This window comes from Fukomys damarensis, unplaced genomic scaffold, assembly GCF_012274545.1.
Source record: "Fukomys damarensis isolate Sample0158 unplaced genomic scaffold, DMR_v1.0_HiC HiC_scaffold_4, whole genome shotgun sequence".
Classification (NCBI taxonomy): domain Eukaryota; kingdom Metazoa; phylum Chordata; class Mammalia; order Rodentia; family Bathyergidae; genus Fukomys; species Fukomys damarensis.
The window spans coordinates 1767685-1791862 of record NW_022900916.1 but is presented as its reverse complement, the minus strand read 5'-3'; the positions used below and the strand labels follow the sequence as shown (position 1 = coordinate 1791862).

At 46.5% G+C, this 24178-nt stretch overlaps 1 protein-coding gene across 1 annotated transcript in view; it reads right to left on the bottom strand.

Moving 5' to 3' along the window:
* Nucleotides 1-24178, bottom strand: part of Sema3d (semaphorin 3D) — a 101503-nt gene that overhangs the window by 52620 nt on the left and 24705 nt on the right. The window contains exons 4-5 of the mRNA XM_019209382.1: nucleotides 10637-10699; nucleotides 3717-3836 (exon numbers count right to left, since the gene is read on the bottom strand). Of these exons, the coding sequence (XP_019064927.1) occupies nucleotides 3717-3836; nucleotides 10637-10699 (183 nt within the window). The remainder of the gene's footprint in view (nucleotides 1-3716; nucleotides 3837-10636; nucleotides 10700-24178) is intronic.

Below are 24178 nucleotides of genomic sequence, written 5' to 3'. Positions count from 1 at the left end.
GTCAGGAAGTCAGTGGAGCCCAAGCACATGCAGCATGAGCCTTGGGCTGCTGCTCAGTGCTTTCACCACCCTGGGCCTGGGAGATGCGGCCCAGCGCTGCTCTCCTCACCCCAAAGCCAGCAGCCACCTCAAGGTCTCACCGAGCACTTGCCTTCCATGTGGAGGAACTAAGTCCCTGAGCCGAATAGAACCAACCTTCCTTCTAAGGAATACATTTACTGCAATATTTATGCTTTCCGGATAATGGTTGTGACTTGTATAACTAAACATCTGCAGCTACGGCGGACTGCTTAACCCCCATGGCTTTGTTTTTATCATAAAGACATGAAAGTGTTCTAAGTCAGGCAGTTAATCCCCAGAGCTGCTGATATATGTGGGCAATAAAAGTGCTCTGTTGTAGTAGTTTCACTATTAGGAAAATACTGTACACATTAAAGCCGCATAGTTATTTTGGCTCAAACATCTATTTTTATAATAGTGGCCACAGACAGAATGACATTGGCAGACTTTTAATATTCAGGAAAAAATAACATCTTCAGTTGAAATTTCCAAGAAAAACAGGAATGCATAATAAATGTAGCCCCAGGCACTGAGTGTTTTGAAACAGCGATGACACTGCCATCCCACCAAAGGCGGCTGGCTCACCATGCATGTTCAGAGAAAGTCAGCATTTTGGGAACTCTGTCTAGATGGTCAAGCAGCTGCACAGCTCTATGGCAGAGGTCTTGGGGTCACCTGTTACATCCCGGTGTTATCTGAGATCTCACTCTATTCCCACTGCCCCTCTAAAGAACAGTGAGTTATTGAAGGCTGGGTTAGGAGAAGCCATCCTTGATGTCAAATGCACACTTGGACGCTAGGAGTAAGGTCTGCCTGTTGGGTGTCAGAGGGTACGACCTCAGGTGTGGCAACCAGGTGCCTCACCTCACTGAATTCTCACCTGGGCCTCGAGGTGTAGCTGTTTTAAGAATCCCAGCCCTGCAAATGTGGCCTCAGGAATAGAAAGGATCAGTGCTGAGAACAGGGCTAGTGATCAGGGCTGGTGACCAGTGCTAGGAATGGCAAAGTGGGAGCCTAAACTCAGGCTGTCTCTCATTTGATGCTCTTAACTAATTTGGTCTCAGAATTTCAAAGCAAGGCATAGATTTAAAAACCAATTTAGAGGCTCCGTGTGACCGCATGACAGGGCTGAATCCAGTGCCTCAGTTTGAACAGCTCAGAAAAGTGGGTGAAGAACCTGAGGCAGAGAGAGAGAGCAGCAGCACATCTGGGGCAACTTCCCAGCGCAGCCAGGACAGAGAGGTGTTGAGAAGCACCGTAGACGGTGGTTCCGAAGGATATCTTCAGGCTGCTAAGCACACATTATTCTCCACAGAAAAAGCAGAGCCATGGACTCTAAGGTCTGTCATGGGACGCTGCAAAGGGAAAAGGGGACTGCGTCCGGCACCTCGAGACTGACCTTGGGACACGAGACGGGGTCTGGGAGGCTGTGACGGGACTGCTTAACCCCGTGCCACTGGCATCTACAGGTCTTGAGCACAGGGTCCTCTCCAGAAGGGCAGAGTAGGCGGCCTGATTCTGGAGCAGTCACCCACACCAGCCCCGCAGCCACGAGCGGGGTGACTCCAGCACACCCCTGCCACCTATACCACGAGACTTCAGTTTCCTCAGAGTGGCCCCTCGGAATGCCTCGGGCCCAATTAGATCAATTCAACAAAAGGCCCCAGACTGAGCCGCAAAAACTGAAGTTATTAGAGAGGTGCAGAGGTCGGCTGGTGAAAGAGGCAGCAAGAAAATACGCAGTCATCAGAACGAGGCTGAGTTGCCGTCAGAATCATCCCCCACTAAACATGGGGTGTGGCCGCGGAGTGGGGCAGAGCAAAGACCCCCTTCCAACCCAGTGACGGAACATGACAGGCCCCGCAGTAGTGAGCGCATCAGCGCTATCTGTGTTCCTGTCTGTGCACGCGCGTGTGTCCGTGCATGTGTGTGACACTGAAATCCAAGCCTCCTTGCCTTCTGTGCCCTGCTGTCTACTAACGAGTGCATGTGAACGTCTGGGACATGCGAGCCTCACACTGAAGTGAATGAAGTCCTGAGCATGGCTCTCACACACTGTCGCATCATTTTCGTCATTTTCCCGAGTAATCACAAGTCCCAGAGAGCCTCTGCAGCTCTTCAGGACCTGCAGCCGTGAAGGACCGGTCTTGCTTCCACCTCCATCCCCCTGGATTTCCTCTGGAACCCCAGACCCGGGGCGTTGGGCTGCCCGAGCCTGACAGTCGGACGCTCTGAGGCGCAGTTCCCCAGTCCCCTTCCCCAGAAAGGGCTCATCCCTCCTCTGCCTCCTGCGCCTCTGCTCCTCGCCTGCTCTGGGTCGTCTCTGTTCCCTCCTCCTCCTCTCCTCAGGCAGCAGTCCTGGGTGTGCCAGAAACCCTTCCAGGTGCTCTAGAAGGACTAAGGCCTCCGGGAACCAGGGTCATTTTAAAGTCACCCATCTTGCGGTAGATCCTGCTGCTCAGTCACGGTGCTCCAGACCTCTGCAACACAGCCAGGTCCGCATCCGCCTCCCGGAGGCTCACCACTCTCTTACTCATAAAACGTAAATTTGACTGCCCCAGGCAAAGCAATTAGCACCGTCTAAATTCCCTTTCTGTACTTAGGGAGTCAGAGGACACTGCTGGCTCCCCTGGCGGGCTGTGTGTTTGGCCTTTAGCCCGGGCTCTGGGGCCACCTCACGAGTGCACTCTGTGCTGGGAGCTCCTGACATATGCCACCCTCATCAAAGCTCTGGGAGAAGACGACACCAGCAAGGAAGAAGGACGGAATCAGCTACCCAGTCTCCGTGGTTCAGAGATTTAACATGAGGGCTGCTTGGTTTTCAAATGTTTCAGCCTGTGCTGGCTGGGCAGGTTGGCTATGGGAGCAGGATCTATGGAGCCCCAGTTGTGGGCTTGGTCTTTGTAAAAATCAGTCAAATCCAGGTGCTGTGCTGCAAGACGTGGTCAGTCACAGGAAGCACAGGTCTATGCACAGGGGACACGGGGAGGATGCCCGAGCAAAGGCACAGTGCAGGGCGTGGATCACATGCAGGTGCTCCTGCTCCCTGCTAGTGTGTGCCTCCCCTCTCCAGGTGCTCCTGACATCTGGGATGGACTCATCCTAATTATCACATGTTTAATGTCCACTATGAGAATTTGCTTCAGCAGAAACAAAGAGTCCCCTGTGACGGTGACCATCTACATTCAGGAAGATCATTAGCACGCCCTTTCCTCATGCCAACTGCCAGAAACACACTTAGCCAGCCAACTTTGTAGCAGAATGGAAAAATAACATTATTTATGACACAGTTCCACGGCAAAATCTAATGGAAAATGGATGTTTACCAATAGCAGCATAACTATACACATTTAGTTATAAAGGAAACTCAAGTAAAGATAAAGTTATGCATAGAATCCACAGAAAGCAAGCACTTAACATTTCATGCTACTAATTTTGATTGGCTTGATAAAAACAACTTTTTATAGGAAGGATTTACTAGGTGGGTAAAATGTGTACTAAAACTGCTAATCCACAAATGGTTCCCACCATGGATCTTTATGCAGCTCATAAATGGTTTCCATTTTATATTCGAATGCCTGTTTTATGCTCTAATAGCTATTAAGTAACGAAGTGTCACAATAAGTAGCGTATCTCATAGCAGCTCATTGTGTTACCTCCTTATAGACTCCCAGGTCAATGTAGCCACACAGCGGATGAAAAGCTCCAGTTCCACACACATAGGTGTGAGTTCTGTTGTAGGGTTGAAGCACTCTGATGAAATTTGCACATTCTGTCTACAGGACGTAAAAATTCAAAACATTAGTGCACGATTTAGGTTCTGGAGGATTAGCATTCATACCGTGAGCTTTTCAAGTAGATAAATCATCAAAACTAAGGAAAATGAAAAATAATAATGACAAAGATTTAGGCATTGCACTTAACAACAAAAAAAAGAGGCAAGACATATGCAAGAACTGTGGCTCAAAGGACCAAAATCTCCAGCTTTGAGAGACCATGCAGGGTTTGAACCAGTGAGGTTGTTAGGGTGCTGGGCGACAGCTCTCTGCAAGGAGCAGGAGGGGCTGGGCTTCCTCCCCTCAGGGCACCGTGGGGACCAAGCCCGCTGAGCTGGGTGTCACCCACACAGTCCCCGCTGTTCTTCGCCATCTGTCCACCCCAGTGCCCAGAGAGCTGGACACAGACCCGTGTCACTGCATGTTCCCGGAGAATCCCCGCCCCTGCCTGGCATCTGGCAGACACAGTGAGCCCCAGAGGTCGGGGAGACACCTCACAGAGAGGGAGGACAGATGACAGACTCAGGACGGCCTGAAACACAGCTCCTCCAGAGCAGCGACTCGACTGGCAGCGCTGTTCTGAGTGTCACCCAGGTGAAGCAACTGCACGACACTCAGGACGGTCCCTTCTCCCAGTCCTAACCTACAAAATACCCATCCCGGAGCCACTCTGACTGGAGGGTGGGTGAACAGCTGTCCGAAAATCTGCTAGCGCTAGGATCCTAGCATGGCCTTCATCCTGCTGGCCTGTGATTTTACATGTCAAGAATTTCTAGACCTAATCAGTGACATGTGAACCCTATCACAGAAGAATGCTGCACTACCAGCTGAGTCTCTGCTCCCTCCTCTGCACCGATACGAATGCAGTCAGTTTCAGACCACACAAAGTGCCAGTGTTGGCCCCCGGGGCACACAGGCCAGGACCTATGCTCTCCAGGCAGGAGACGCAGTGTTAGCTGGCAGGGTCCGGCCACCGGCTGCTCAGCTCGTGCCGGGCTGTGAGTGGCCACAGTCCAGGGCCCGGGGCCGGATCGTGTGAGCGTCACAGTCTGAGGGCCTGCAGCTCATACTTCATGTATCTGTGCCTTTATGCGTCCAGATGTGTTTTCATATGTTTACCACAGGCAGACTCTTATGGAAAATTTTATAGACAGATTTCTACTAACAGTTCTGAAAGAAACACGGCGTCAAGAAATGTCCATATTGTTCATCGTGAAAGCAGAGGGATGAGGGTCCATGAGATGCGGCCAGGAAGCTGGCCAGGAAGTCTTACCCACATGGGAGGTTTTCAGGGGTCATAAAACTAAAAGCCCTGCATCACACCAAAGCATACATGGTTTCGTTTGGTTTGGTTTTGAGACAGGGACTTGCTGTGCATTCCAGGCTAGCCTTAACCTCACTTTGTAGCCCAGGACGGCCTTGAACTCGCAGTGATCCTCCTACCTCAGCCTCCCAAGTGCTGGGATTACAGGAGTGCGCCACCTCCCTGGCTGCATTTCCCGCTATGTAACTTCTCTAGAAGCATTTCTCAGAAGGAAGGGAAGAAGGGACGAAGAGAGGGGAGGTGAACGGGACAAAAAGAAGCAAGATGTACCACGTACAGGAACAAATTCCCTCTGATGAATGTGATTATTATGTACCCAAAATGTACCAACAAAAGAATGCAGCGTTCCCTCATGAGTCACCTACCTGGCCAGTCCAGACCTAGGCTTGGTCTATGAAACCCTGCCCGCCCTCACACCGGGCTGGAGGGGTGGAACAGGAACACAGAACACAGTACGGCGAGCCTCAATGATCTGGCTCAGAGGACACAGAAATAAAAGAATCCGCTTTGCTGGGCAGGGAAGCTGCCAGGCCCGTGGCAAGGGAAGGCAGAGTGGGATCAGGTGGGAAGATCAGGTCTCCTGCTTTAACTGCTGCCCAGAAGAGGGCTCCGGAGAACAGCCTGTTACAATGCCATCACAGGGACTTCCTTTCAATTCAGGGTCTCGTTATTGTAAGTCTCAAAAACTAGGTGCTGTTTTCTCTGTACACATAAGGTTTCTAGTGTGTCTTAAATAGCCTGATGAATAATTAACCTGATTTATTTCACTTAGTGACTCTTCTACCCATTCCTGGTACGTAACTCTCTCAGGCACAAGAAACGGTTCTGAGCAGCAGCCTTTCCAATTTTCCCTGAAAGCTGGCTAATTTCTCAGCTATTTCCCACTATGGCAATTGTTGCATGGAACTAAAACATATAGCAAGAAAGATATTGGATTGGGAAGTGTTGAATTTTCCCTTTATTCCCTATTCTTCCTAGAGGGAGAGAAGGAGGCTACCAAAATCAAGTCATCAGCTTCTTAATTCTCTTAAATTATGTTAGATTTTTTATCATGTATGCACCATAGTTAAATAAAGCTGAATTCATACTTGGAGAAAAAATATATACTAGTCCACTCATGAACTTTTAGAATTTTAGTTTCCACCCAGGTACTTGGAAAGATTCCAGCCAAACAGAAGTACTTATAAATCTCAAGATTTACAGAGTCCATTGAATAGACTTAGATGTAATTCTGACAACTGACTAATTTAACTAATTACAATGACTAATTTAAATTGATTAAGGCTAAATATAAGAAAAAAAGTCATTTAGAAATCTTGTATTTCTTTTATTCTCTTTGGTGGCTCTAGGGTTCAGTCCTGCTAGGCAAGTGCTACCACAAGGCCACACTCAGCCCCTGAGATCTGTTTTCATTTTTAATATGTTTTACAAAATATTATAATAATCATCAAACCTTTTTTGATCATTAACCAGATGCAGTTGTCAGACAAAATCCTGTGTGGAGAACAGCTATTTAGGTCTTAGGATATTAAACATATTTTAATAAATAGCTAACAATTCAAAATAAATACATAAAAATTCAAATATCACATTTATCTTAAAAAGGGGTGATTTAACAGTGTAGATTTCTACAGAGCAATAAACAGTTGTGGTAAAAGAGCAAAAGAAAACATCTTTAAAGGTGAAGTTTAGGACACATTCCTATTTAAATATTTAAAAGTGTGTATCTAAAATAGGATAACTGATGAATGTTTTTCCATTGGTGGAACCCAGCTTAATAATATATATGTGTATATATATTTTTGTACCAGGGATCAAACTCGGGACCTTGTGCTTGTGAGGCAGGCAGCAGAACCACTGGGCTAAATCCCTTGAGTACTTTATAGCACATTTACACATCCTGTTTTTAACTATACACATACAACCCAATATAAAATATAGACTTATATATATGTGTTTTATAAATCTGTAAGTAATCAATAAGAAAATATACTAGAATAAAATTAAACAAATGGCAGCAATATACCACTAAAATACTGATTTTATAATTATGTACATTATTTAGTATTTATAGTGAAAGAATTTCAAGCTAAACAGCAAAAATATCTTCTCATTATTTGGCAAAGATTGAAGTATTCTATTCATTGCTATGCATTCATAATAAATTTTCTCTGTGTGTTGTATCCAATATTAGCGGGGGTCTAGGGAATCACTGTCTTGTAATCAGGCAGTGCTGGCTAGAATGTATGCAACATAAATTTTTTGGAGGGCAATTTAGCAATATGTGTATAAAAATTATATGTCCTTAACAAGTGGAAGCCTGCTCCACAGGCAAAGGTCCTCACGATACGTATGCATAGGGCTTTTCACGCACAACACCCTGTGCGACAGCAAAGCCTGGGGGTGTCCCAGGCGTCTTCCAAGAGCGGCAGTGGAGGAACTTGCAGTGTGGTTATGGAAAGCTGCATCAGGGTAAGGAATTTAGTGACATGGGGAAATGTGCATGACTTCTACAAAGTAAAATAAATGCTCTGACAAATATGTATACAATGGAATGGGTAAGGAATGGGTAAGGCAAGAGAATAATCACCACAGTGTCACCAGGGACCTGAGAGTAGGGTTATTGAGAGTAGTTGCTAGGGCTAGGCAGGAGATATTTCCCAGTGACTCCGTCTCTTTCTTTATAATTTACAAATGTTCTACAACAATACTGGCTTCTAGGCTTCCTTCAAATGTTAAAGGAAAGAAAATAATCATAGAATTTTGAAGCAAAATTCATCCAGACCCTTTGTGATGTGTCCGCTGCCCAAAGCCTGTGCTCTCTTTACGTGTGCTTCCCTGTAGTGAAGACTGAGGACATTTCTTAGTGACTCTGGTTGGAAGTGTCACAAGGTACTCACCTTCTAAACACGAAGGCGACTCTACCCAACATCTTCTCATCCCTTCCCTTCCTTGAGGTAAAGGAAAAACTGCTGGGCCCTGTTCAGGAAGGTGAAGCAGTTTTCCTTCCCTCCCACTCCAATCAGCTAGTGTTCACCACGGAAACTAGTCCACTGTTCTGGGACATGCGACAATCCTAAACACGCTCTGGGAAAGTAGGTAAAAATTACTGGCAAGGAGGAAGGAGAGCAAGAAAGCCGAAAGTAATAAAAGCTGCCTTCCCCACAGACTTGTCTCAGGTTCCTACCGGTCAAATTCTACACAGTGCTGTTCAGAAGGAGAATCCACACTGCGGTGGCATCAAAGAGGGAGATCACCGGGGGCTGCTGCACTGCGGCTGGATGTGTGGATTTGACGGGGCTACATAGGAGGATAGTTCTGGCTCCGTACGTGTGACCCAGAGGACAGGGAATCGTGATGAAACATAGCATCCAGAGTTGTTGCAAGGGTTAAGAGAAGTCACAGTTTCTTACAGTGGTGAGTGCTACAGAAGCAGTGGCCATCACCAGTAGCTCTAAAATATAGCTCCATTTCAAAGTTGCAAAGTGAAAAGGAAGACACAAAGACTGTTTGTGTGATTTATGCCCAGCTCCGCAAATGTGAGCGAAGAAGGGAAGCTCTTCATGACTCGGTCTTGGGGCGGCAGTAGCTGCGCTTAGTACTGGTTTCCAAGCAGGGCAGAACCGGGTGAGGGTATTTGCTGCACGGGTACAGCCTCCTGCAAGCACACACCACACTTTGCTCTAATTCAGTGCAAGGGCAGCTGAGTTACTATGTAACCGGGTTTAGTGAGCGTGCTACAGCACAGCACTGGCACATTTTAAAACTTCACTGATTACATGACCTCTGGTGTTTGTCCCTCAACTAACCGTGGGAAAACTGACATCAGGGACAGCATCCTTTCCCCACTGGCCTCTTCATCCCGCAGTAGTGCTGAGAAAAAAACATGATGATGCGCTCACTGGTTACGCTGCACTTCTGCTGGTCACCAGGCAGCATAATGCTGAACACTCTCATAACCCAAGCCTCGTGGGTGCCGTAAACGCCCGATGCCTTTGTAGGCCTGATTCCTCATGCAGAGTGGACACAACAAGAGCTGAAGCTTTTCAAGTCAGAGGAAGAAGAATCTATCCTCACAGAGGTTAATTCTCTCTTTACCAGTGAAAGGAAAGGGCAGACGGTCTCCAAAGCAGCTGCTTCTCCCTGGCTATTTCTGCAAATGTGAATGGAACTACGGGGCCACAGGGTGTCACAAACCCGGGTGTCAACACGGGTCTACTCTGTTTGGGGTTGGGTATTCCGTCCCCTAGTACTGTTAGCCCTGCAAGTCACCCCTGAGCCATGATGATCCCGTTCACTGAAGGTCACGAAGATAGATGTGGATTTGTCTCACACGTGCCTTTGTGCACGTACTTAGGTGGTTTAAAATATTTATTTCCATTTAAAATGCTTTGAACAACTCTGAACAGTGAATGAAATGACTTGCCTCAGATTCCTGCCGTTTCGCCTTCTCGTCAGCTGATTAGACGCCACGTGACACCTACGCTTCCCTCTCAGTGGTGACTGTAGCCTAACTACCCCTTCGCGCTGTCACTACTGAATGTGAAGCCCTGCTCAGCCCCGCTGAGCCCCACACGCCTCTGCCACTGTGGTTCACGAGGCCTCGGAGGGTGAAGCAAAGCAGCCTCAAGACGTCCACCTTTCTGCGCGTGGTCAGCAACTCTTCACCTTCAGCTCGATTCGGACGTGATGTGTCTCCCCTAAGAGCGCTCGTGTCCCTCTCAGCATCGGGCGGGACGTCAGGGCCCAGCACAGCATGGGGCTGAGCGGAGCTCTCAGCAGAGGGGAGGAGGCAGCAGGGGCACAGCGTCCTCCAGGCAGGCAGAATGGGGAACACGAGGGCAGCCAGGCAGGAGGACGGCAGCAAGATCCCGCGCCGCCTGGCCAGACCGAGTGTGCACTGCAACGTCATGGAGGCCGCGCGCCTCTCTCTCCTGAATAGTTTCCTGTCATTGGCATCCAGTTCGCTCGAGGTCTGCAGTCCAGGCCCAGCAATTCCTTTTCTCTGTAACAGAAGTCTTCTGGGTCTGGGGAGCGGCTCTGCGGGAGCACAGGCTCGGCAGGCCTGCAGCCCTGGGTCAGCACCCAGCGCGCATGCACACACACACACACACACACACACACACACACAGGGTCTGCTCTGCGTTGTGACTTTGATTTCAACTCAAATGAAATTAAATATTAATTCTGTGCTTCTGATAGTTTTATGTACACTTACCAAATATATGTATTGCGAATAATAATATTCAGAATTGAAATACTAGAAAGCATAGTTTTTCTTTTTCTAATTTCTGGATTTTAGAGGATATTGTTCGTGCTTTTGGCAAGGTAGAAATATTTACACCACATTACTTTTTAGAGACTGTTAGTCTTAAAATAATACATTAATGTCACTAATTAGATAAAAAATGAACATAAATATTTAGTATCGTATCAGAGAGGTTTACCAAATACAATTCCGAAGTTTCATACTTACATTGGCATCTTTCCCAGCCAATCTGCATAATTCCACACGTTCCTTTGCAGCAGGCCAGTAGATCTGTAAAACATTATGAAGTATATAAGAATACAAACACCACACACACGGCCACTCTGTCACTCTGGATAGAGAAGGGACCGATCCCACCAGGATAGGAGCCATGTGAGAATCCTGAAATTTATATATTTTCCAAAGCCAGCCTGAAAAGTCTCTAAAAGGAGAAAGTGTTGGACCAACCATCATTTTCCCCATTAATCCCCTTTCTATGAATGTGTACAGCCACATCCACATCGCAGTCACAAGGCATTAAATGCCCAAGGTGGTGGAAAGAGAAGTCCAGGCAGCCTCTGTCTCAGGACAGGCAGCACGCCCTGCTCCATGTGTCCTTCAGGAGGGTGTGCACGCCAGCCCCTGCAGGGGTCTGGAGATGGCTGTGCTGCACCATGGGCAGGCTTCACCCACCAGGCTCCCTGGGAACTCATTGAGAGAATTAAACCAGCTTGGAGTCAGGCCTGCCTGTCCCTTAGTTGAATATTTCAGAGACACTATCTTATTTAAATTCTTCTATGACCCTTGGGTAGCGATATTTATTCTCCTCATTTTCTGGTCAGAAAACTTAGTCCTGAATGAAATTGCAGATCCACTGCCATAACTACTGCTGGCACAGCTGACACCTGACCGATTCAGCCTCCTACTCTGGGAGCCACAGACTACTGTACCATAAAAGTTTCTGGGACAACAGCTGAGGTCCAGGGCAGCGACCGCCTCAGCTGGTAGCTTTTAATTATGCTTAACAATCTTGAATTTATCACAAAGAGTTTGCTGTTGTTGTTTTTGCAGTTTCAGAATTCTGGCAGGAAGACTTGCAAAGAAAAGTTTAAGCCGTTGTACTTATCAGCTTAGAGAAAGAAAGGCTGTCTGTCAGCCGCAGGCAGGAAGAGAGAGGCAAAGCCAGCTCTGGTGGCTCACAACACATCCTCCCCATTCGTGGGCAGACTTTTGTTACATTTCTCACCAATGTGAGCAGAAAAGTTTTTAATAGGTAAAGAAAAACACACCCTGCGGCAAACACTGCAAAAGGCTCCTTAAACCTGAAATAAACACAGGGTTTAGAAGTCACCAGTGTTAACATGTTTTCTTTATGGTGAGATTCTGGGCTTTTATGTCTCTGCATCAAGAATAGAGAATAGAGGACCGGGGATTTCACTCGATGGTTCTGCCACCTGCTTTGCAATTGCAAGGTCCTGAATTCGATCCCCAGTACAAAAAATAAGAATAGAGAATAGGGCTGCAAACTCCCCTCAGAGGCAGATGCAATGAAATGATGGCGGTATTTAAGTGAAGGAGCTTGTTTGTCTGGAGGACATGGCAGCATCCACGGCTTACAGCAAGACACACAGGCAGTGGCACAGGAGTGTCTCTAAAGGTTACTGCATTTGTTCAGAAATGACCATCCACTGTGCTTGTACCTTCATGCCATTTAAACAGGAGCCAGTTCCCAAATATCAAGGAACCACAACAATGAATTGCAGGCAGGGTGGGTGCCTCTGAGTGATTCAACATTAGGCGAAACAAAACAAAGCAACAACAAAATAATCCCTCCAAAGTACAAATAACTTGAATCCCTTAGATGAAAGTAAAAACATCTAAAACCAAGTCTATACATTTCAGAAGCATATGTAGGTCAATTCAGAAGAAAAGCAGGTATACCAGGTGAGGAGGGATAAGTGGATGATAAGAAACAGGTTATTTAGCACACATTCGTTCTGGACGGTGCGCTTTCAGGTTTTTGTTTCGTTTCATTTGGTTTGGTTTTGGGGTTTGGAGTCAATCCTCCTCTCAGATTCACAAGTGCTGAGACAGTAGGCCTCTGGCACCACGCCTGGCTTATACAGGGATTAATAATTTAAAACAAGTAAATAACATAAGTTAGTAAACAGACACAAAAATGATGGATCACACTCCATCAATACACAAGGGTCAGTTAAGGACTCAGGATCCTGAATGTACACAACTGGCAGGAAATTTGAAAGTTCTGCAGATTTCTTTAAGGTTTTTTTGTTCATTTGTTTATTTGTTTTCAATAGGTAGTAGAAAACTACTGGACAAGTTATTCTTATTTCCTTTAAAAATACCATTTAGAATTTATGGTGCCCTTGCTTACATTTAAGCATGTAAACTAAGGATGTCATCTCACTTTTTTCTTACTTGAGTAGATTATTATTTTGAATTATAGTGAAATACATGCAAAACAAAATTCGCCATCTTAAGCATGTTAAGTGTACAATTTAGTAAGCTGAAGTATATTTACATTATGCAATGAATTTCAAGAAGTTTTTATCTTGTAAAGCGTGAATGCTTCTCCCATGGATTCTTGAGTACAATAGTGATTTTGCAAAGGACAACTTTATATCACTGGACAGAAAACATTAGCAAACACGTATTCCCAATCTTACTCCTTGACTTATTTTATTTGATGTCCAGTCTAGATTTATATTTCTTTGGATCATTTCAATATGTCAGATTCTGTTTTTCCTGTTTTTGGTAATCAGCCATAATATTTCACCATATTTCAAAAATAAATTTGGGGAAAATATTTATAGCTTTGTTCAGAGCAATATTTTTATTGTTTTTGATCCTATAGCAAAAATCAAAGGGAGACATTGAACTCTGTCCTAAGTAATGAGCATGGCAGGGTGCAGAGACCATCACAGGATTCTAGTTTTTCCTTCAAGCCAGTGACTGAGTTAAATAATGGAATGCATGGTGGCCCCAAAACTGGGTTTCTTAATACTCACTGCGGCTCTAATATGAAGGCACTGGTTAAGAACCATGAAATGTGAGAGCGATCTCTGAGCTCTTTGTGAAATCTGAGGGGATTTCTGGAGTCAGCGTGGAGCAGTGATTGTCCCTCAGACACGGAGGTGGGACCCTTGGCCACACGAGCCATGGCCCGGGACTGAGGCACTAGGTCAGGGCCACAGCTCTGCCTGCATAGAGACTGAGGGGCTGTGGGCACCTGGCCATGACCTAGTTCTACGCCTTCGCTTGTGGGAAATTTTGTTCAATGTCATAGCGTCACCTGTAATTTTGTTATGGGTTTGACGCTAAAATACTAACTGCACATTTTCCTCACTCTTTGCAAAGGAATGCAGATTCTAGGTGACATTTTAGTTTTCCATTGAACATTTTCAGTTATCTATCAGTCATGTAGTTATACACGGTTAACCCTACGCAGTGAAACAATGAACTATAGACTTCAGAGAATTGAAGAATTCTCTTGCTACATAGTTTGCACTGGGCTTGGACAATCTGTGTAGCCCAGGACAGCCATGGGCCTGTGGTTATCCTCCTTCCTTGGCCTCTCAAGTGTTGGAATTAAAGATGTGCATCATAGCACTTGGTTTGAAACTTCATGTTTTGATTAGTAGATGAATGCTGTGCAGAGGCACAAAGGTCTCTTCGTTTGTTGGACTCCAGAACTCACTTCTAAATACATCTTTCTAATCTCCACTTATGGAACAGATGTTCCCCAAAGTATTGTCTTTTCATCATCCATATTCAATTTCTTAATGTCTAGAAGCCATTAAAAGCAGAAATGACATTGACCATTTGTATCAAAGTACAGGGTTGCTAATGTCACATCACAAAGAAGACTTTTCCTAATGTACCACTGAAGCCTTTAAAGTAAAGAGTCACTGAGATTATGTATTCTCTTATTTTAAAACAACTGTCACAAACTGAGGATTCCAAATAGAACTGTATTCCATCACAACATACAAAGTACTTGACTGTCCTCCAGACTGCACTCTTACTGAGAAAGAAAACATGATATCATTGCACTTTTGCCAGAATTTAAGATGCAATTTTAATTGATTTATGGTGGGATTTTCTTTTATTTACTGCCTAGTCATTAGAATCAAGTTTTTTTTTTTAAAAAAATATTGCTTTGATTCTTAATTAGAAAAAAATTTGGAGAAATGAAATTATCCTTAATTAAGTATAAATACAAAACAAATCAAGGTAGAATGCTGACATGTAGACTGCTTACATGTGTGTTCAAAGAGTTGGCAAAAAAGTGTTCAAGCAAGTGTTCTGTGGGCCAATACTCTTTGGAAATGACATACATAAAACGCTCATACACATACACACACACACACACACACACACAGCCATAGCACTGTGCAACCAAGATGCCTAACAAGAGTTGAGTGGATAAAGGCACCGGGGCATAGTTAGAATGGAGTACTATTCAGCCATTAAGAAGAGTGAATTGGAGGCATTTGGAAGAAAATGGGTGGAACTTGAGACCATGATGTTGAGTGAAAGAAGTCAGAGCAGGTTAATTTATACCATGGTTGCTCTGATAGGAGAAACTCAAAACATAAGTAGATTAAAGAGTTCAAAGAAGAGCGATGGCAGGGTAAAGATGGTTTTCTCTACCACTTCTCGGTCTTTCGGCTAAGATCAAGTGGAGAAGATGGTTTTCTCAGACAGGGAAGGGTAGGGTACAGGGAAGGGCAGAAAGTGTAACAATGATCATCGGGCTGATATACACAAATCTCCCCAAGTACATTTCATTATTATGTACTGCAAACATATACAATAAATAAAACTTAAAATAGCACTCCACGCCCACCTCCTGGTCCACCTGTGTGCACTTGTGGGGAAGCGACTGGGCGGGAGAAGCAGAGACAGAGAGCAGAGCGCTCCCAGCACGAGAGGAGGGGAGGCCCTGGTGTGGGGCAGGACGTGGATGCCCCCTCCGGCAGCACCGGGTGCACCCATCCCCAAGACACCGGCACCCCTGGCTATGCAGGGGCCCATGCTACACTCTGAGCAGCCGGAGGCACAGAGATCCGCCTGCAAGCTGGAGAAGCCAGGACCCCAGCATCCGGTCTGCACTGCCCTCCTCCTGCCCAGCAGGCCCTGTGGGCAGGAGCAGTGCTGTTCTCTGCCCTCCACAGTCAGCACCATGAGCCGCCCAGCATCTCTGCCCCTCGAGGGATAGAGCACAGCACTCGTTACACTTCGACTACTTGCTTCTTCCCTTACGAAGTCCCCCAGGGACATGTTTCTGCCATTCACAAAGAGCCAGGCAGGCATGGAGACGTTGTGGGCACAGCCCTGGGTGTGGAGACCTGCCCTGTGGTGACTCAATCTGCGGTGCTCCCAGGGAATCGGTCCTTCCCAGCCCCACGGGTTGCACAGACAGAGCTGCAGCTACCGCCCTGGGCTCCCAGCGGCTGCAGGGAGAGCAGGAGGCACGGGGCAGCGCCCAGCCAGGTCCTCCTCACCGAAGTACCAGAGCCCGACACCCCGAACTGCGTCGGGCGCAGGCTGGCTTTAATCCGGGGGGTGGATCTAACAGAGCCACTGGACAGCACAGCATATGAGAAACAGAACTGAGTGAATTAGTTAAAAATTCACTTTGGAAACTATAATTAATGGTTAGCATCGTAAAGCAAATGCAAACTATGCTGGCTTCATCATTTTCATGCATTTATGTGGCCTCTAAAATATTTCATAGTTGATCATATCCAAAAAAATTTTCTCATGCTGCACTTGAAGGCTTAAATATCAATACCTCCAGATGTGTGTGGGTTTCTTTAGAGTCATACATTCTACTTGTCTGGCACAAAAAGATCATGCTAATAACCAAAAATCTCCTTCAGTGCCACCTTGTATCCGGTCAGATGCCATGAAGCTATGTTTTCAACACATTTTAAGGATTTAGGTAGAATTTTGCTGCATGAATTTAAGAATATAAGCTGTGATCTAGCCATTTTACATTGATTTTGTTTACTTGTCTTTGTCAAAAATTCAAAATAATATTTTGAGTATTTCTTTGGAAGCACCATACTTCACTATAGGAAAAAACAGAGGAGAAACTTACGAACGAAATTTTGTACTGTCCCTAAAAATTATTTTTCTATTCACACTTTTTATACATCTGAATACTTTTCATTCCCAATTTATACAATTCAGTAACAGGTGTTGGTCAGGGAGGTGAACGGGCACACAATTTATTTTCAGTTGTTTAAGGTCAGGCCAGTCACAGAGGCCCTGGGGAAAGGTCCCCAGCGGCGTGAGAGGGAGCTGCCTGCTGGTTCACAAAAGCTAATCCCAGAAGAAGCCGGACATGGAGGGGAGTTGGCTGTCCCGGGAGCGAGGGCTGGGCAGCGGAGAGCCCCTGCAGGGCGGACAGCGAGCAGGACAGAAGGACGGATGACCCGGGCAGAAACTGGCCCACCGAGGTCGGATTCTCAGCGTCTTCCTTCTTGCCTGAGATGTCCACCGGATAAGATGTCCTCGGCACAGAGGACGGGGCTCTGGCCGCCCCTTCTCCCAGGCCCCAGCGGCTCCCGGTGACCACGCCGTCTTCCTCTCCCGCTGTGCTCCGCCTGTCCCAGGCCGCGGTCATTTGGCAGGAAATTCAGTCGGGACCTTGTTCGGGGGTGGCTGACCAGGAAGCACGGAGCTGGACCCGGAGCCCGGCGCCCCCGCCCCAGGGACCGAGTCTCGCTGCTGGACTTGTGTCACTTTCACCCCTGAGGACCCATCGGACCAGTGTCCCGGGAAGGCTTCGCCACTGTATCGCAGAAGTGAGCGGGTTCTACCGCGTTCGAGTGGAGCAGGCAGCCTGAGGGTGGAGGCCTCCCCTGCCTCCTCCTCCGCTGTGTTCCAGTCTAAGTGGAACCTGGGCGAGTGGCCGGCGTGAGGCCGAAACGCTGGTGTCTCGCCCTCATCACAGTCCGTTCTAGGAAATCCTCGGGGGCCAGTGTGAACTGAAGGACAGGCTGCGGACTCCAGAGAAGCGTTACTCATCCCGCGAATTAGATTCTGCAGAGCCGGTGAGGGCGGAGCCCCGCTAGCACCCAAGGCCAGCGGTGGCTTCTTCCTGTCCCTCAGCCCCAGGACCGCTCAGTAGGGTGTACGGCGAAGCCATCGGCAGCGCTCCCCTGAGATGCACCGGAGGTAACCTACTGGGATGCTTTCCAAGGCTTATGTTTCTCATTTTAATACAAAATGAAAAGTTGGCGATGTAATTTTGTCAGCAACATGATTTTAAGTGAAAGAGTCTTTCACTCTGATTTCTTTCTCCCTGAATAAAGCTTATAGGGTTAAGGGTTAGAGGAACGTGGCCTTTTCAGCCAAAGTGCTTAAAGAGAGCAGAGTCATGGTGATTTAAAACTTCAGCTTCGTCTCAGAAAATGAACCACTGTGGAATCCTTGGGTATGAAAACCCTTTTGTTTAGACTTCCTTAAAGAAAAGGAAGTAACAAGCTCTTTTCATGTCGGGCACAGAAGGGTGATTCCATGGTCTAGTAAATATTATTGCATTGCAAGTTACAATTTCATTTAACTTAGCAATTTTTATGATGTAAGTACTCCAAACTAAGGGACTAGTTTGATGAATTTCAAGTAATCTGAGGAATTTAATAATTATATACTCTACTTTCAGATGAAATAATGACAAAAATAATGGAAAAATTATATTATCATTGCTATGTGGCAGAAAAGAAGATCAAATTTATGAACCTGGGAATTACATTCTAGTTTTAAAAACTAGTTTTTTATAATGTACAAGTTCTACCTTAAGTTTTTTTTTAATCTTTAAGTTTTCCCACTCACTCTTTCTGTATAATTCTGATCACTTTCTGATTTAGTACTAAAAGGACAAAATCCTCAAATAACTGTAGTAACGAAGGTTATTCTAGCAAAGTGAAATAAAATTCAGATTAGCCTATGAAAATATAGAGGTCTCATAAAGGAGATTACATTTACATGATGTATAGACACATCATTTCCTCATTTTTATTCTTTTACTTTGTTTGCAGTGTTGCTGATGCAACCCAGGACCTTGCCGTTCTGGGAAACTGCTCCATCCACAGCTCCACCCATCAACCTTGTTTTCTCATTTTTAGGTAGACAGAAAAATTTCTTTTCATCCACAGTACATTTAGTATATCTTACATTAAATAATTTTTTAAAGGAGAAAGGTATTTTTGCATCAAAAACAAATGTAAAGTTGCTTTAAACAGGCATTATCCTGTGGGGTTCAGATAAAATCTTTGCTTTTAATTCCTAACATATCAATTCTTTGAATATTTTCTCCACAACATTTAATTGTCACATATATCAGTTCCAAGAGATATTATTTTTCATTAATTGCATAAAAATAAAGGTGATCAAGTATTACTTGAAAGTACACACGAGCTATCTGAAAATTAACTTTGAGGCACATTTAAGTCTAGGCCAAGGTATGATCTGCACTCTTTCTTTTTCATTAGAATTCTCAATGCCAGCTGCCTGTACTGGGACCCACTGGGAATATACTGAAAATCATGAGAAATGGGATGCAAAACCGAGCATACTCTGACTGTTGCTACCCAAACCCAAACAGCAAATAATACGAGTAAGGATATGAACTCTGCTGACCCCAGGGTCCTGATGGAACCCTTGGGGATCTAACGTTCACACTACAAACATTTCCACAGTTGGTGGCCGAGTCCTGCAGAGGACCTGCAGGGGACTTCTCCCCTGTCCAGACTGTAAGCTACTGGCTACTTTTCTGGGATTCCTGTGCCAGCCTATGCCTCTGCCAGTGAAGACCAGGAGCCCCCGCTGTGGAGCAGGCTTCCCTGGGCCTTGGCAGACCCTGTAGGAACAGAGCACGGCAAGGAGGTCGTGGCCTGTGCAGAGTGCACCCAGGAGAAGCAAAGGACCCTGCCGGGGAGCAGATGTGAGCCCCTGGGGTCATCACAGGTCCTGCTGAGGCTCCAGGGGCAGGAGGCCGATGTGAACCTTGGCATGGCCACCCGGCTCAGAGCACATCAGGGAAGAGATGCAGCTACCCTGACCCCGAGAACCGCAAGTAGGAGACACTGAGAGTGTCACCAAGGCAGCGAGGGGACATCAGCTTGCATCAGGCAGCAGGGCCCGTGAAGCCCAGCACAAGCCAGGAATCCGAGAGGCCTGGGAGCCCTAGGACGTGGCACATAGGAGCAGGGAGGACCCGCCCAAGCAGGGTGAAGCTTCCCGACAGAGACACAGGAAGGGACTGTCAGTCAACATGGGATCCAGAAATGAAACAAATGCTAACAGTAGCCGCAGAGGGAGTTATTTCTATCAGTCTGCTTAATGCTCCCCCATCTATGAAAAACACAGACAAAGGAAGAAGAAATCTGACCGCAGTTCCCCGAGTAACCTGGATCTAAGTGGCAACTTCATTGTGCTAAACCATTCCTGCCATGACACACTTGCATCTGGTTACAGACTTGCTCTATCCAGGCAGATGCAAACTGTCTCCAGAGTAAGTGGCATCTTGAGGGGACAGATCCCAACAACTCATTGGTGCAGAAGTCCAACCAAGAAGCAGGCCCAAACACAGAACTTGGAGTATACTTTTTTCCCTAAAAATTGTGACTCCACTAAAAAAAAAGGAACAGGGAGACCCAGGGAAAGACTTTTAGCTTGTGCCCACTGCTCATGAAGTTCATATAGGGAAGACGCTGGATTTTATGCAAATGTCTGCTAGGACCGTGTAAGGCTGGCTGAGGTGGAGCACACCCAACGCGGTAAAAGTGATGGTCTTGAAGGTTAGCGTCCACGTTTGAAGTCACGAGCCTGAGGAACGAATGCCAAGCACTCCTGAGACTGCATCTGCCGTCATCATGGACGAGGGAACCACAACGAGCTCTGATGTCACCCACAGAGGCCCTGCTCCCGAGGACTACTGACATTCTTCTAAACTCTTCTGACTCAACAAATGGCACAGGAAGTTAAGGACTGGGACAGGAAAATTTAGCTCCCGTACTTCAAATTATGAGAAAGCGCCCCACAGAGAGAGACAAGACCCTCTTCTCCATTTCTCAAACATGCCTTTTCTTGGCCTTAGTGGAAAACAAGGAAACGATAACCCCAAATTCCAGTTTCAAGTGTCAGCCCTTTCACGTTAACCAGTGAAGAGTCATCTGAATTTGACAGATCCACATTGGTTTAGCTCAAATCCAGGCCATGTGATTTCTTCCCTCCCTGGGTTCCTATGATTGGGGATCTGTTTCCCAATTTGGGACACTCAGACACTTGACTGTCTTGTAACCATGTCACATCTAAGGTATGGGTGATCACAAGACCTGGATTTTATATCCTACGATAATATTCTTCATGCCAACAGAAAACACTCAGATTTTTGTTTAAAGAAAGAAGACAAATCAAATAGGACAGAAGAGAAAATTATTCAAGGTCTAAGCCTTTATAGAATAGAATATTACCTATTTTACTTCTGTAATATATATATATGATTGGTTTGAACCTCAGTCTGACAAATCTAAGTCAGAGGAAGTTTCAGTATTTCATATATAATATAATTCTGTTATTAAATAGAGTCAGTGATGCTTGTCATTTCTGGTCATTTAGTTTTCAAAACTTCTGTCTATATATTCGATATGGGTGATATAACTACTGAATAATGATGTATCTTTTAATTCTTCGGACTAAATTCGAATCCACTCTCCACAGCAGTATCACCTCCCAAAACTGCAATAGCATTGAGAGGAAAAAGCTTGTATGGCATCACTGAATAGGAGAAACTAGGTTCCCTACAGCTCAGATTAAGTCAGGCTCAAATGGAACAGAGGCAAAAGCACGTTTATATAGACAAGACAAATATTTATAAAGGTGGGCAGATTTTTTGAGTTTTGCTTCACAGGTTGGAGAAAAAGACATTATTTCAAGGACGTTATTTTATTGAAATAAACACTCTCCTATCTCCTGAAAGGAAAATAAACCGATCCGTACACTTTCTATAACACTATTCCATCTTTTTCATGCTTCCCAAGCAGCCAGCACACGCCGTTCCTTCTGATTAGCTGAGTAAAACGCATGCGTGCCCGTCCTGAGTGCTGTGCCTGACTGATGACAGCCAGAGCTCAGAGCGACTGCTGACGGGGCGGTGGTTCCCACACTTCGGCTTGGGTCCTGCACGCGGCCACTGCGGGGACCCGGAGGGGAGAGGCGTTCCCTCACCGGTCCAGTGGGGAGCCGGATTTGTTCCGTTTCCAGCCGGAGCGGAGGGAGGCACAGCAGAGGTGGAATAAGAGACCATGCTCCGGCCTTCTCCTCTACCTCCTTGTCTGGCTGGGGCCACCCTGGGAAAAGCCAGCAGTGAGAGACACAGGAACAGAAGAGCAGCCCCCAAGCCCATAGCCCCAGGCTCCGGGCCTCGTCCTCATGCTCGGCAACGGCCAGTGAATTCGCCTAGCCTTTCCGAGCCCGAGTTAGGTGTCCCGTCAGTGTCGGGGCATATTTCTGGCTTCCTCTCTTCCAAACTGCAAGCTTTCTAGGAACAATAAGAAGTTGCCAGTGCAGAAGTCTTGGAGACACATAAATGAGTCTCGGTGTGGGCCCGAGGGAGAAGAGAGAGCATGCGCACAGGAAAGAGCTGCACAGCAAGGGCAAAAGGAAGGATGTGGGCTCAGAGGAGCCTCACAATTGAAGGCTAAGAAGCCTGGATTTACTCCAGCTCCTAGGAAGAAACTGCTAGAGGTACCTAAGCATGGACAGGCAGGAGAAGACTTTTCAAAAGAGATATCTCATGGTCACAGTGAACAGAAGAGATGCAGAAAAGGGGACACTCAACCATGCACAGCATTAGTGCTCACACTGGAGGACAGTGGTGCAATGTCTGGTGCCCAGCAGCTGGGCTGTGAGCCGAGGCTCCTGCTGTAACTGCATTCCCCTGTCGTCCAGAACTCTCTCCTGGCTCCATCCCCTCCCAGTGCTGACCCCACAGCTCTCACACTCACCATGGCTAATGTTCTCTGGAGCTGGGCTCCGGGGCAGGTGAGCCACACGCAGGTCCTGGGAATGGTGAGCACACACGCTTGCGGGGCCACCCAGCACGTCCTCCAGGACTCTGGCCGCCGGTGGGGGTCGGGAGGGCATTGACTCGGGGTGCATCTGTCCCACACCTGTCCTCCTCACACTTCGATGTTACAGACCAGGTCCAGGGAAGCCGCGCGGGTCATCACACACAGTGCACACACTCCTGGACACGCGGTGCACACAGGACACACAGTGCCTATGCAGGTGCTCCCCCAGTCTGCGAGGCCCTTCCCCTGACACACACTTTCCATCTGGGTGTGCAAGTCCTGGAAGGTTAAAAGTCCACTGACTTGTTTCCTGGATATTGGAGGTTCTCCCGAAGGCCTCACTTTCCCTCCCTTCCTATAGTGCTTCTTCTATGGAGTATTTTTGAAGAAGTCCATGCACCGTTCCTGATCCTAGATCCAAAATCCATTCTGAACAAAGACAAAAGGTATTAAATATTTCACCTGATCAGTTTGCTGACATTCTGTTGACACCACACTACAGGCCCTGCGGATGTGAGTGACCAGGAAGTGCGGCTTCATGTGGGAGGGAGAGGAGGGAGCAAGGGAAAGACAGGCGGTGAAACTGAGGCGCACCCAGCCCAACGCGCTTCCTCAGTCAGAGCTCTCGGAGGTGTCTCCTTCCCTCGCCCTCCTTCCGTTTTGATTTCCTAGGGAGGCCCTCATAACCCAGGATGGCAGAGGGCTGTAACTCCACAGGGCACCCACACAGCTGCGGGTGGCTTCTTCCACAGCAGGTCTGGCTCCCCTCTTCCGGCACAGATCCAAGGCAGGAGAGACGCCTGAGCGCTGGGAAAGCTGCGCATGGACTTTGCACTGCCAGGCGGGCACCTTTCCACCTGCAGTGATCTGCATAAATGAGGGAGGCGGGCCCCACAGAAGCACCAGCTGCTACCGCTGCGTGTCTAACCCTTATGGCCGGTACGTCACGCACATCTTTTCAGTTACGTAGAAAACCTCTAAACTGAAAATATGTTCAAATAATCACCTGTTTCAATAACATCATATAAGAAACTCATATTTCATAAACATTTACTTTTAAATATTAACACATTTAAAGCATGGAATACAGCCAAAGAGAGATTTACTTAAAGCAGCCACGGAAGGGAAGTTAAGCTGTGAGAATTTATTTTAAGCAATGATCTAATACACTCAGCTCAGATAAATAAACATTTTCTTCTAGTCCCTGAAAGCAAAGAAGAGGGCAAGGATAAATTCCCTTAAAAGTTTGACTCATTTAGGCCGGGCATGGTGGTACACACCTGTAATCCCAACACTCAGGAGTCTGAGGCAGGAGGATCGCTGTGAGTTTCAGACTAGCCTGTGCTACATAGTGAGTCACAGGTCAGTCTCAAATACGTAGTGAGACCCTGTCTCAAAAATACAAAACAAAACAAAACAAATTTGACTCGCTTTCTGCCTCTGTACTAAGACAGACATACGTGAAAAACTTCATTTGAAGACATTTAGTATCTTAAAGCAAAACTGCAAAGATAGCTAAGAATTTGCCTTCTTTATTTAAAAAAGCTGCCATTCTCTAGTAAGAATTCTTTACTTTTTTATTTAAAAAACTGCATCCTTGGATGACAACTGAGATATTCATTGACACTTCAACTGGTCCTCCTAGGAGTAAGGATACTTTTAA